Source organism: Juglans regia, chromosome 3 (genome assembly GCF_001411555.2).
Source record: "Juglans regia cultivar Chandler chromosome 3, Walnut 2.0, whole genome shotgun sequence".
Taxonomy (NCBI): Eukaryota; Viridiplantae; Streptophyta; class Magnoliopsida; order Fagales; family Juglandaceae; genus Juglans; species Juglans regia.
Window position 1 is genome coordinate 29,973,649 of NC_049903.1, and position 13,619 is coordinate 29,987,267.

The 13,619-nt window shown below is 36.5% G+C and overlaps 1 protein-coding gene across 3 annotated transcripts; it reads left to right on the forward strand.

Moving 5' to 3' along the window:
• Positions 1–2,393: 2,393 nt before the first annotated feature.
• LOC108999020 (dol-P-Glc:Glc(2)Man(9)GlcNAc(2)-PP-Dol alpha-1,2-glucosyltransferase) lies at positions 2,394–8,256 on the forward strand. 3 transcript variants are annotated; one of them, XM_018975810.2, is made up of 10 exons: positions 2,394–2,530; positions 3,868–3,944; positions 4,190–4,349; positions 4,462–4,550; positions 5,178–5,511; positions 5,638–5,911; positions 6,115–6,252; positions 6,356–6,560; positions 7,206–7,348; positions 7,511–8,256. In XM_018975810.2, exons 3-10 carry the CDS (start codon positions 4,260–4,262, stop codon positions 7,768–7,770), a joined length of 1,533 nt encoding a protein of 510 aa, XP_018831355.2. In that variant the 5' UTR covers positions 2,394–2,530; positions 3,868–3,944; positions 4,190–4,259; the 3' UTR covers positions 7,771–8,256. The 3 variants fall into 3 exon arrangements, with proteins under 3 accessions (XP_018831355.2, XP_018831356.2, XP_018831360.2); XM_018975811.2 differs by having other exon boundaries at positions 3,891–3,944; XM_018975815.2 differs by lacking the exons at positions 2,394–2,530; positions 3,868–3,944; positions 4,190–4,349 and having other exon boundaries at positions 5,219–5,511.
• The last annotated feature ends 5,363 nt before the right edge of the window (positions 8,257–13,619 follow it).

Below are 13,619 nucleotides of genomic sequence, written 5' to 3' on the forward strand. Positions count from 1 at the left end.
AAGACTTATTTTTGTTGCTATTTTGCATTGTTCTGTTTTGCAAAGTTGCTATTTTTCTTTGCAAAACAGAACAAGAGACTTATTTTTGTTGCTATTTTGCATTGTTCTGTTTTGCAAAGTTGCTGTTTTTCTTTGCAAAACAGAACAAGAAGTTGATTTGTGTTTTTGTTTTTCTGCATATTTTTCTACATATTTCTTTGCAAACCAGCTTATCCAAACAAATTGATGATGTAATATTTGTTGTTTTGTGGGACTTTCAAATTTCTAAACTTTTCTAACTCCTTGAAAATGTAATATTTTTCAAGGATGGGCACACAAATTGATGATGATCCCTTCTTCACCACTCTATTACAAAGTGGAGGAGAGGGTTGTAATAGCACCCCAACGCAACATTCTAATGTTGTGCTCCAAGCAACATTCAATGACGGTGAAAAGAGGCAACCTCCAAAAAAAGTTCAAAGGGGTGCATCTTTCACTGCAGAGGAGGATAACCTCCTCGTCGCAGTTTGGCTCAACATTAGTATCGATGCAATAAAGGGTAATGATCAAAAGTCCACTCAAATGTGGGAAAGAATTTTGGAATTTTATCATGATTATAAAAAACAGAACAATGTGAACCGTTCTGTAGTTTCTTTGATGAATCGGTGGTCCTCGATTCAGAAATGCACAAATAAGTTTTGTGCATTTTTAGCACAAGTAGAGTCATTGCATCCGAGTAGTGCAACGGAGCAAGATAAGGTATGTAACATTTTCCTTTAATTTTTACAAACATGTAGGACTGATTTATGAACTAACAATATTCCTATGTATTTGTAGATTGAGAAGGCAAAAATTATGTATAAAGAGATAGAGAAGAGTAACTTCACAATGGAGCACTGTTGGTGTCTTCTGAGACACCAACAGAAATGGCAACAACACATCTCCACCCTTGGGACGAGGAGAAGGCCACAAGGTGAAGCTGCTCTTGACACGGTGGAGGAGAACATAGAGGTCTTTGCTGAGAGACCTCTAGGCAAAAAAATTGAGAAAGAAAGGGAGAGGAAGCGGAAGTCGATGGAAGGCAAAGAGTCTGAGATCAGCATTTCCTTAGCTAAAATGACCGAGAATAGAGCCACGACCATGGAAGAGCGGAGAAATGCTCAACTCAAGGCAGACCAAAAAAGTGAGAAAATATTAGAACTAAAGAAGAAGAAGTTTGAACTAGAGAAGAAGAAATTTGAAGGCAAGATGATGATGCTAGATCTACGTGGCATGAATGCCATGCAACAAGAATATTTTCATAATATTCAACTAGCAATTTTTGAGGATTCGAAGTCCCATTCCGGAGGTAGATCTAACTCTCATTCGACACCTTACTATGTAGATATCTAACTTGTAATATTTATAGAACTAATTTTTTTGAGAATTAGTGGCTGTCCAGCCACATGTGGGCTGGATAAATATGTGGCTAGATAGCAACTAAATTTGTGGACTGTGGATATTATCTTTGTCGGTAATTTGTGGACAGTTTTGATAACTTTTATGTGGCTGGAATCAAGTTGTCAGGTTGTTTGTAGCTTCTTTTGACTTGTGCCAGCAATGTGGACTTGAATTAGAAAATAAGAAGGGAAGCTGATATGTGGTTTACTTGTGGATAAAGTGCTTGCAAGTAATCGAGATGTTTTTCTTCCAATAGATTGATTAGTTGAACTAGACTTATTTGACGTATATAGGTTAGTTAGTATTGAAATTATTGTATATTGATAGCAATTGTTCTTGCTTGTTTTTTGTTTAATCGAGTCATCAGGAGTACATGTTCATGCTAATTGAGTTGTTGACCTTGCGGCAAATTCGATGTCTGATATTATGGATATGGATATGAGACTGTGTTGGTGGACTATTTATGGGACTGTGTTGCTAAATTTTGAATGCTTTTGTTCATCAAGTCTCTATCTCTCTCTCACACAATTTTGATGTCCGCATGATTCATTGTGAGATTTGATTACACTTACAATTTTATTGGAAGTGATATTATAATGGATGTGGTTAAAAAAATTCGGTTAATATTAGTATGAAATGTTAATATTAGGTTGAGGAAACAAATAGTTGGGAAACAATAATTTTAAGTAAAATGTAAATTATTAATTAATATATGAAGTGTATTTGTAAAATATAAAAAAAAAATATAAAATATTATTAATTTGACTTTAAGATGGCTAGTCTAATGTAAATTTACCTGGCCAAAAGTTAAAGTTATAGTCAAAACTTATACTTTTAACTAAAATAAATGAAGGGGCGCTTGGCAACCATTTTATATTGCGGCGACTTGTATTTTGACGCAAAAACAATATTTTTTATAATTTAGTCGTTTCATATCTTGACTCTTGAGACCGGCGAAATATAAAACCGCCGCCAAGATGAGGATTTAAAACCTAATCTCATTTCGTCTCCTCCCAGCCCGATTCTCTCGAACTTCTTGTGAGTTTTCTACAGCCCTTCCCACCCAGTCCGCCCGCTGCCGCGCCGTCGCCGTCGCCGCCTCGGCTAGTTGGTGAGTCTCTCTCTCTCTCTCTCCCGTTATTAGGCTGCCCCACCGTGGTGCCGCCGCAGCCCACAGTATTCTGCCACCTCCTCCGCCCGGTCTCCATTTCAATAAGCTCTCTCCTTTCTTTGGCCATCGATTTGGAGGTGTTTCTATAATATCTTAATAAATTTCATTCCGAGATTTGCTCGTTGAGAATTTTGACTACTAGGGATTTACGTTTCTTTTCACCTTTTGTTTTGGTTTTTCTATGAATTTGTACCTTTCTCAGTGCGTTTGGTTGTGCTTGGTTGGTCTTTAGTTTTTTTTCCCGAATTTTTCAGAATTTTAGGTTTGATAAGAATGGTCTTTAGGCTTAGGGTTTTGAGGTTGTGTTGTGAGGATTTAGTGAAATATTCAGGTAGTAGTTTTCTGGGCGCGTTTTGGTGGGTTTTCAGTTTTCGTGCGTTCCTCAAAACACTGAAAGATTCTGCAGTTCAGGAAGAGAATGTATAGGTTCCTGAGGAGAGCTTGCTAGCTAGATTTTCACACCAGGCTTGTGATTTTGGGGTTTTTTGTCTTGTATGCTTGTTGAAAATTTAAGGGGAGTAGTAACTTTGGCTTAAAACAATTTAAAACTTGCTATAAAGATGCTGGTTAGTATGATTTGATCAGTTGAACTTTATTTTATTTTGTTTTTTTGTTTTTTTCCTTCTCCGACTGATGTCAATGGTGTAGCTATACGTTGCTTGGGTTTTTGTTTCTAGACATTGAATTCTGTGCACTCTTTGGGTGCTGTGAGAACAAAGGAAAAAGGATATTGAATCTCAACTTCGTATCTGATGGTTATCTGTTTGGTTTTGACAATGAAAAACTCTTCTTTGCAAATATTTCTTATAGATTTGTATTTAATTGAAAAATGTTTGGGGTTAATTAACCCTAGAGCCCCCAACTTCACTTTTCAAAGGAGCATAGCAGTTGCCAATATCATTTTAGAAACTTTTGAAGATAGATTGTCTTATTTGACTTTTGATATTTTCTTTTTGATTGTGCTGAGTAGACTGTACAGAAGTGCCAGAATACCTCAATTCTAGGGATTTTGTATCTTCAAAATCTTGTTAAGGAACAAAAGTGATTTCTTCTTGTAGTTAGGGTAGATCTTATATGCTTTTGTAATTCGTTCAAAAGTAAGGTGGTTTCTTTTGGGCATGATACTTTTCCATCAAGTATCACTCATCAAAGCACAACCAAAAAATCCAGCTTTTAGATGCTTCATTTAGCTTTAGATAAAACTGTTAAGTTATATATGTCCAAATTTTCCATGTCATGTTTATTATTGACCAAATCCCTACAATAAATATTCACAGGTTTGGTATTCATTACCATGCAGAAAATCTGAGAGCTGCACTTTTATACCAAGGGCAAGGTTGCAGTAGAGGATTTGGTGCATCTCTCTCTCCCTCTAATTTTGTTATGGATTTAGAACCCTTATAGAATATTTTACAGTCAATATTTCACTCTCTACCTTTTTCTATTTCTAAAAGAACTATGGATGGAGGTCATCTTCACAATCTGTTCAAATGGACCTAAATCTATCAATAACATGCATAAATCTGTTCAAAACTGGACCTTGCTGATGTTATTCCATTACCACCCCCCTCTAACACCCCCCCCTCCCTTTTTCTTCAGGCCATTGCTGCTGCATTTGCTTGTGACCAGAAACAATACAGTGTTGTTGAAAACTCATTCAGCACACGTGATGGGAAGAATAGCTGTGGCAGTGATCGTGAGCTTGTGGATCATTCCTGTCTCCATACTTGTTAATCGCATTGTTCCTGAGCCTTATATGGTAAAACCCAAAACAAAACGATAAAAAATATAAAATTTTGAAAATTTTCTGGTTATATTTTTTTATTTTGTTGATATTGGGTGCACTGACGTACTTACAATGGATGCGTTAGGATGAGATATTCCACATACCACAGGCTCAGCAGTACTGTAAAGGCAATTTTAGAAGTTGGGATCCCATGATTACCACTCCTCCTGGCCTGTATGTCCTCTTCACTATTTGCATTTTCTTTCCCTTTTCCCCTTTTGTTTCCCTTTCCAGTAGTTGATATTTAATTGGGGATACTCTGAATTAAAAATTTTGAAACGAAACATGTAATAATACCGAGAGCTTTAATTGGTTGTAGTTTAACTTTCTCCAATTTCTTGGAGTTGCAATATAAAGTCTACCTTTGCTGTTGAAAAGAGTTTCATCATCTCTTGGTTTTCTTGCTTTAACAATGAATATTCATTTGAATGTTGCTTCTTCTATGCTTGAGCTTGTACCCTGAGTTGTGGGTGGAAAACCAAACTAAACATCATATGGAAGCAGGGTTATAGGTTTTGTAACATTTGTGTCACTTTATTTAGCATTAATGAATCTATAAAATTTTTGATAAATAGAAGTAAACTGTCTGATGAATCATTTCTGTTGAAATATCAAATGTGGAGTTTTGGCCGAGGGACTTCATATGCAGGATTCACCACACTTTTAATTTCTTTTGAAATACCCTGTCAAAATAACACGAAGAAGACTGCTAGGTCTTTGAAAGTTTATTGGGTATACTTTGCCCTAGTCAGAAAAAAATTGGTGATAAGGAAGTTGATCCTTGCGATTTATAACTTGCAGGTACTATATTTCACTTGCCCATGTTGCTTCTTTGTTTCCAGGCATGTTCCTTGTACAAGCAGCTCCATCATTTTCTGAAGTCTGTACCACTGCAATTCTTCGGTCTGTAAATGGTGTTTTGGCGGCATTATGCAGTATTATTGTATATGAGATAACTACCCACTTGAGACCAACTGTAAGTGAAAGAAAAGCAACAATTTATGCAGTGGTTCTAGCCTTATACCCGCTCCACTGGTTCTTCTCTTTTCTCTATTATACAGATGTTGCATCGGTAACTGCAGTGCTTGCTATGTATCTTGCATGTTTGAAGAAGAGATACTGGCTCAGTGCATTGGTAAAGGACTCAGCTCAAGCCTTTGTCATTAACCATGTAGTTTGTTTGAACATCAAGTCATGCATAAAAGCACTTATATCATTCCAGTGGCAAATTAAGAACTTAATCTTATTTTGTTGTCTGAAGCTTGGTGCGTTGGCTGTTGCCATTCGACAGACAAATATAATCTGGATGCTTTTTGTGGCATGTGCTGGGGTTATGGATACTACTCTGACCCGTCAGAAAAATAATGTAAAAGTAAATGACATTGACACAGAAATAAGGAAAACTGGAAGAATAACTTCCAAAAATAATGTCACACGGGCCTTGAACTTGAGAAAAAGAAAGTTGAGCACTGCCTTGGATACCGATGAGCATTCTATACCAAGAACAAGCTTATTTTCAGCAAATCAGATATCAGGTTTGATTTCACATTTTTTAAATGAGTTTTTATTTATAGTTAATTAACATACTGAGTTATTAAGGTTTGTTATACTAGACTCGGATCATATTCTCTATATGATGTGGAAAATTAACATGGAATTTGGATTTTCTTTCCCCACCATGCACTTTTTTTAGAATATTCTCAACCTTTATGTTACATTTAGCAGCATTGTGTTGCAGGTTTGCTTGATGAGATTCAGGTCATTCTTTTAACATCATGGCATAAGAAGCAACAGCTTTTGGTTTCCTTTATGCCTTTTCTCATGGTATTGATGGCCTTTTTGGCTTTTGTTCGTTGGAATGGGAGTGTAGTTCTAGGTACTGTTCATCTTGCTTGCTCCTGCTCCTGCTCCTTTTAACTTCACGGAATATGGAGGGCCTTTATTGCTTTTGTCTCTCACTGTGTATTCTAATATTGCAGGTGCAAAAGAAGCTCATGCAGTTTCCCCACATTTTGCACAGATCATGTATTTTGGTCTGGTTTCTGCTCTTTCTGTGGCTCCTATTCACTACAATTCAGGTCATTTTGTAGACCTGTTCCAGTCATTTTGGAAGAGAAGGCCCATTAGTTTCTTCCAATTGTTTATAGCTGTCACCTTTGGCTTATTGTCTGTGCATTATTTCAGGTCAGGTCAGAGAAACAATTAACATACTGAGCAAATTGATATAGGGACTTTGTTGTTTGTCTGCTATAACTACTTAAATAAATGCTTTTAGAGAAACGCTAACATTTGTTTTACTGAAGAGGATGCTCTTCAATTTACATGTGAATTGGACTTATTATTACTTTCCTTGTGGTGAGACTACCAGTGTATTGTTTTACAAAAATCAACTTAATGACCTTTGCAATTCCAAAAGGATCATTTTTCTCCTGAGATTCTCTAAGCTTTTCTTTGGTCTGATTTAGTTGATATAAATATATATATATATATGATGTTCGTAAACCTATTATTCATTATCATCTTGTCATTCTTTGATGTAACATTAGATAATTGACAGATCAATATGATGGTTGGCAAATAAGTGAAACATGATGAATATTTATCCAATTGTTTGTCATCGCAGTAGAGGATGATGAAATGATGATGATTAAAAAAGGCTTACAAATAACACTTTTTTAAAAAAAATATATCATATACAGATGCTTAATATGAACAGAACAATCAAACCTTGATATATAGCCTGCTGCTGCTTTTAAAAAAGGATTTGCAGTTAGTTATCACCCTAGTGTCTGTTGCAGTTTCATCACTTGGTTAATTTGGCTGTTTCAGCATAGCTCATCCCTATCTTCTTGCTGACAATCGGCATTATCCTTTCTATCTCTGGCGGAAGGTAATCAATGCCCATTGGTCAATGAAGTATCTTCTGGTCCCGCTTTATGTTTATTCATGGTTTTCAATCCTCAGTATATTGGGTTAGTATGTAGCAGCAGAGCTCCTGTATTTTATATATATTCTATCTTTTCTCCCCCCATTAGTATGAAAAACAAAGCAAATGATATTATGATTATTAAATCCTGTTTTTATTTGGTTTCTTCCTGTTTCACTGAGAGCTTGCTTGTATCTTTTGTTGGTAGGGAAAGTTGAGAGGAAGATATGGGTGTTGGCCTTTTTTTTGGCTACTGCTGCGGTTCTGGTCCCTGCTCCACTGATTGAGTTCAGATACTATACCATACCATTCTATTTCTTGGTACTTCATTCCCATAGTAATGACTATCGAAGCTGGATTTTCATGGGGATTCTATATCTAGCCATCAATGTTTTCACGATGATGATGTTTTTATTTCGGCCTTTCCATTGGAGCCATGAGCTTGGGATCCAGAGGTTTATCTGGTAGAAAGTTTTGGCCTTTCACGAGATCCTTGCACAAGCCATTTATTGGTGTTGGTGTTTTTCGTCGAGGATTTGGAATGAGAAAATAGCTTTATTTCTTATGGTGGCAGAGGCGAGGGATGGAATTCTGAGGCTTCTACTTCTTGCTGGTTTAGTTTACAAAGCGCTACAAGGCATTCCCTTTACAAAGTCATTTTATGACCCTTCTTTGACAGCCCTTGAGTACGACAAGTGGGTGCTGCTATTCTCATTCTCTGAAACCCTGTGCAATTCGACACTACGAATCCCTAAATTTCAGGCAAGCCAGGATGTGCCTTGAATTTAACTTGTTCAAGTATTGTATTTGTTAAATTAGGAACACGTCTCTCAAAGTCGAATCTACTGGTGCTAACATGACGCTGTTAGGATTATGCATATTAAATGTACGGAAGACTTGTTTTATTTATTTATTTTTTTCAAAGGTGATAATAGAAAAACCCCTAGGATCAAATCGAATGATTCTTGAAATCGAGTGTTTTTTAACTTCTACTGGAGAATAAATCCTCCGTAGAAGTAAAATTTATTTTCTAGTGAAGTCTGTTCGGCACTATGCAAGTGCATTAAATCAGAGATATTCGTGTACGCGTAAGCTGATAAAAAAAAAAAAAAATAGAGATATCCCTATTTGTAACCCACTTGAAGGATTACAATATTGGAAGAGCAAAAGTCAAGGAAACTTGAGACGCGTGCAAGTATCTGGATTCTTTACTCTTTATAATGCTTTTGCACAGAACAAGTGGGAACCACCACTTTAGAGGAATATAGCGTCATGGAAGGAAGCATGGAGGAAGATGGCACCAGGTTTTGGTAAATGAGCAGTTTTTTTTTTTTTTTTTTTTTTTTTTTTTCGTAGAATTGATTTAAAGAGATGAATTAGATTTATATATTTTTTTATAGTATTAGATTCTGTTATAGAATGAATAAAGGTCTATATTATTTATTTTGTAATAAGGACCAGAAACAATATTGACCTACACATGAAGGAGGGTGTTGATAGCACTTCACATATGATTAATTGAACTTGAAATTTTTTCTTTAAAAGTTACTCAAGGTATTTCAAGTCTTACCATAATGTTATCATAATACCTAACCATGTAACAATACTGATATAGCGGATTAGGTGGTTCGACACGTTGAATGAGAGTTATGTGTAATAAGAATCAAATTTGATTTCCTTAAGAGTTCGTATCAAAATTTTAGAGCTTACAGTAGAAGATGGATAGACACATGAAGTAGGCCTATCGCATTGTAAGGCATATTTTATGTGTCTATTTCTCTTTCATTCTAAATCTTAAATTTAATTTGAGAATTCCAAAATATTTGAATTCATAAAATCTATACGATATGCTAGAATTAACTGTGATTATTTAAAAAAAAAATAACTATGTTCATCTTTTCCCAAAAAACCATATGGATATTACACCAACCATTCCGATCCCTAGCAAGGACAAATTCTTAGGTTTCTTTTTCTTGGTCTGCTATGATGTTGATATACATTTCTCATAAAAAAAAAAAAATCAGAATCAACAAGGGTTACTTGGACTCCTTATTAGAGCAACATGTTCATCACAGCTCCTCTACTGTAATTCATCAAAATCATCAAGATCAAGCTGATAGTGCTACCATGAAGACATCTGACCTGCAACCTCATGTACTCGCAGCTTGTGATAATGCTCCTCTCAAACTACCAGAAAGGGACCTCTTGTAATTAAGTCATCATGTCCTTTAATGTAATTGTACAGTTTGTTACGTAGTTGTAGCACTAAGATGAATATTCCCCTTTACCTCTGGTTTGTCAGAGTTATTTATTCTTTAATGTATATAAACCAGCACCTAGCACCTCTTGTAATTATCAAGATAGTGAATGCATTGAGTTCAAAAAGTTTTGTCTCCTCCTTCATTCTTCTAGTTAATTGTTCGGCAACTTAGTTTTATTTAGTTCTCTTACATGGTATCAAGTGACAGGTTCTCTTGAGAAATTTCAATGGAAACACCCATTTCAACAGAAACACTCAAATCCAACACATCCATTTTTCTCAATTTTACTAACATTGTCAACCCTTATAGACTTGAACATGGAGATAACCCCTCCCTCCCTTTATTTAGTTCCAGATCTTCTTACTATAGAAAACTATACTACTTGGTCTAGAGCCATGTGCAGGGCTCTGCGTGGAAAGAATAAACTTGGGTTTATAAATGGCACCTTGCCCAAACCAATAGACCCAAAAGACCCTTTACATGAAGCTTGGGAAAGATGTAATGACCTCATTGTGTCCAGGCTTCACAACTCTATTAACCCAGCCCTCAAATCTAGCATTATCTTGGTGGATGATGCTCAGCAAATCTGGACTGAATTCAGAGATAGATTCACTCAACAAAATGGCCATCGCATCTTCCAGTTGAAGAAGTCCTTGACAGGTTTGCAACAAGACAGTGACTTTGTCAATGTCTACTTTGGTAAGCTTAAAATCTTATGGGATGAACTTATCATATATGAACCCATGCCTAATTGTACTTGTGGTAAACTTGCTATTTTATATGATCGATATTAGAGAAATTGTGTTACATGGGTTTGAATGACACTTATAATGTGACCCGAGATCAAATCATGCTCATGGACCCATTACCTCCCATCAACAAGATTTCCTCCATGATTCAACAGTAGGAAATGCAACATTTGATTCTCTCTGGAATACCATCCCCTGACTTCATGGCTCTTGCTGTCAAACAACCTCAATTCTCCTACAAACCTTTTTCCAAATCATCCCAACCACCAAAGCGTGAGAGACCTTATTGTACCTATTGCAAAATTTCTGGCCACTTGCTTGAAAATTCTTTCAAGACTGGAAATGCTCAACCACTAACTTGCACACACTGTCATATGACTGGACATATAGCAGATAAATGCTATAAACTACATGGTTATCCCCCTGGCTATAAGTTACATGACAAAGGTAAGCAACCTGACTCTCCCTATGCCAACATGACATCCCTTGAGCCAGAACCACCATTAGATACTCAGCTTACTTTTACCAAGGATCAGTACCAACAAATTTTGTCCCTATTGCAGTCAAGAAAAGCTCCCATTGTCACTCATTCAGTCAACACTGCCATGAATGATACTTCCCTTTCCCTCACTTCCTTCACTCACACACACCATTCAACAACCCATTTACCACGGATCATAGACACGGGTGCTACAGATCACATGATATGCGTCATCTCTTTCTTCTCCTCCATTTCCTCTTGTCTCTTTTGTTGTTAAATTACCAGATGGAACCACAGCACCTGTCACACATATTGGCACTATCCACCTCACTAATACATTAACTCTTCACAATATATTATGTGTCCCATATTTTCATTTTAATTTGATCTCAGCAACAAAACTAACTACCTCTCTTTTTTGCTGTTTTGTTTTTCTTTCACAATCATGTTTTATTCAGAACCTTTTGTCATGGACCACAATTGGCATGGGTGAGATGAAGGATGTACTCTACAATTTGCTTACTGCTTCAGTGTCTCCTACTGCCATCCTTAATTATTTTTCTACTTTTCCGCACAAACAGATTTATGTTTCTACTATTTCCACAAGTATGGATCATATTGCATATATTTGGCTTTGTAGATTGGGTCATACACCCATTTCCAAGCTAAATGTAATTCAAGATGCTTCAATTCAGAATCACACCTTATAATTTCTCATAACAATCCTTGTTATGTGTGCCCCATTGCTAAACATTATAAGCTCCCTTTTCCAATGAGCAATCATCAAAGTAAAACCATTTTTGAACTTATACATTGTGACATATGGGGTCCCAATTCCATTGAATCATATGATGGTCACAGATTCTTTCAAACTATAGTAGATGACTTCTCTCGAACCACTTGGATTTATCTACTCAAGGCTAAATCAGACACTAGACAATGCATTGAGTCCTTTTGCAATCTAGCTAATATACAATTTCACACAAAAGTTCAAATAGTTAGAAGTGACAATGGCCGTGAATTTCAAATGAAAGAATTTTTCCATAAAAGGGGAATCATCCATCATAGAACTTGTGTAGAAACACCCTAACAAAATGGGGTTGTTGAAAGAAAACACCAATACCTTTTGAATATAGCTCGAGCTCTTAAAATACAATTCAATCTTCCCAATAAATACTGGACTGATTTTATTCTCACTGCAGCATATATAATTAATCGAGTTCCAAGTTTAGTTCTGTCCAATAAGACCCCCCTTTAATTCTTTTCAACATTCCCCCTACATATTCTCATATGAAAGTGTTAGGGTGTCTTTGTTTTGCTTCCACCCTTTCACAAAAAAGGAAGAAATCAGATCCTCAAGGCAGGAGATGTGTTTTTCTTGTTTATCCTTTTGGCATAAAAGGATACAAGTTACTTGATCTTAACACTCAAGCACTCTTTTTCTCTCGAGATGTCACATTCTATGAGCATATCTTCCATTTTCATCATTCCCTTCCATCTTTGCATACCACCATTCCACCACCAAACAATTTCTTACCCAACCCAATTTCCAAACCCACTTCCTCTTCACCCACATCACTTTCTTCTTCTGTTCCTTTACCTATCCCATCACTTCCCCCACCCTTACAGACTCCTGATCCTTCACCCTCTCCCCTTTTGCCTCTTGAACCTCCACACTCCTCTCTTTCTCCTGAACTCCCTTCCAATTCTACTTTTGCTTCTCCACCACCACTTTGAAGGTCAACCAGAACAAGGACAGCTCCTCAATACCTTCAGGATTTTCACTGCAAGCAAGCATCCTTCATCTCACCTTCTCCATCCAAAGTCATGACATCAGGTACCTCTTTCCCTCTATCTCATTTTATTTCTTATGATCGTTTGTCACCAAGTTTTTCATTTCTTATGATTGTTTGTCACCAAGTTTTTCCTTATTTTTAACTTCCATTCCATCCACTCAAGACCCACAAACCTATAGACAAGCTGTCAAAGACCCTGATTGGTGTAAAGCAATGGAAGTAGAAATTGATGCACTAGAATTCAATAAGACTTGGGTTCTCATGGACCTGCCTGACCTGCCTCATGGTAAAATCCCAATTGATTGCAAGTATGTATTCAAAACCAAGTACAGATCCAATGGTACTATTGAAAGGAAAAAGGTAAGACTAGTTGCCAAAAGATTCACTCAACAAGAAGGAGTGGATTATCATGAAACTTTTTCTCCAGTGGTTAAAATTGTCACAGTCAAAACTATACTTGCTTTGGCTGTTGTTAATAGATGACATTTTCACTAATTCGATGTCAACAATGCATTTCTCAACGGAGAACTTCAAGAAGAAATTTATATAAAAGACCTACTGGCTATCAAAAGGGCAACCCAAGACAAGTTTGCAAGCTGCTTAGAAGTCTCTATGGACTTAAGCAAGTTTCAAGACAATGGTATGACAAGTTCTCTACATCCCTCATTCAAATAGTCAAAGGCTGATTATAGTCTTTTCACTTGTATCAATGGTGCCACTTTCACAACTTTGCTTGTTTATGTAGTTGACATAGTGGTTGCAAGCAACTCACTTGAATCTATTTCCACCTTAAAATCCTTCTTAAATCACCATTTCAAAATAAAAGGCCTCAACATTTAAGGTATTTTTTAGGCATAGAAGTTGCTAGGTTCCCCTATTGGCATCCATCTCTGCCAAAGAAAGTATACCCTTGATATACTTGCTGACTTAGGACAGTTAGCATCCAAGCCACTCAAAATTCCCATGGACCAAAACCATAGATTAAGCAAAACCACTGGTTCTCCATTGTCTGACCCAACTCCATATAAAC

Coding starts and splice junctions, on each gene's coding strand:
- LOC108999020 (XM_018975810.2), top strand. CDS start 4,260: ATGGGAAGAATAGCTGTGGCAGTGATCGTGAGCTTGTGGATCATTCCT. Junction 5,512..5,637: donor GATACTGGCTCAGTGCATTG/GTAAAGGACTCA, acceptor TGTTGTCTGAAG/CTTGGTGCGTTGGCTGTTGC. Junction 5,912..6,114: donor TTCAGCAAATCAGATATCAG/GTTTGATTTCAC, acceptor ATTGTGTTGCAG/GTTTGCTTGATGAGATTCAG.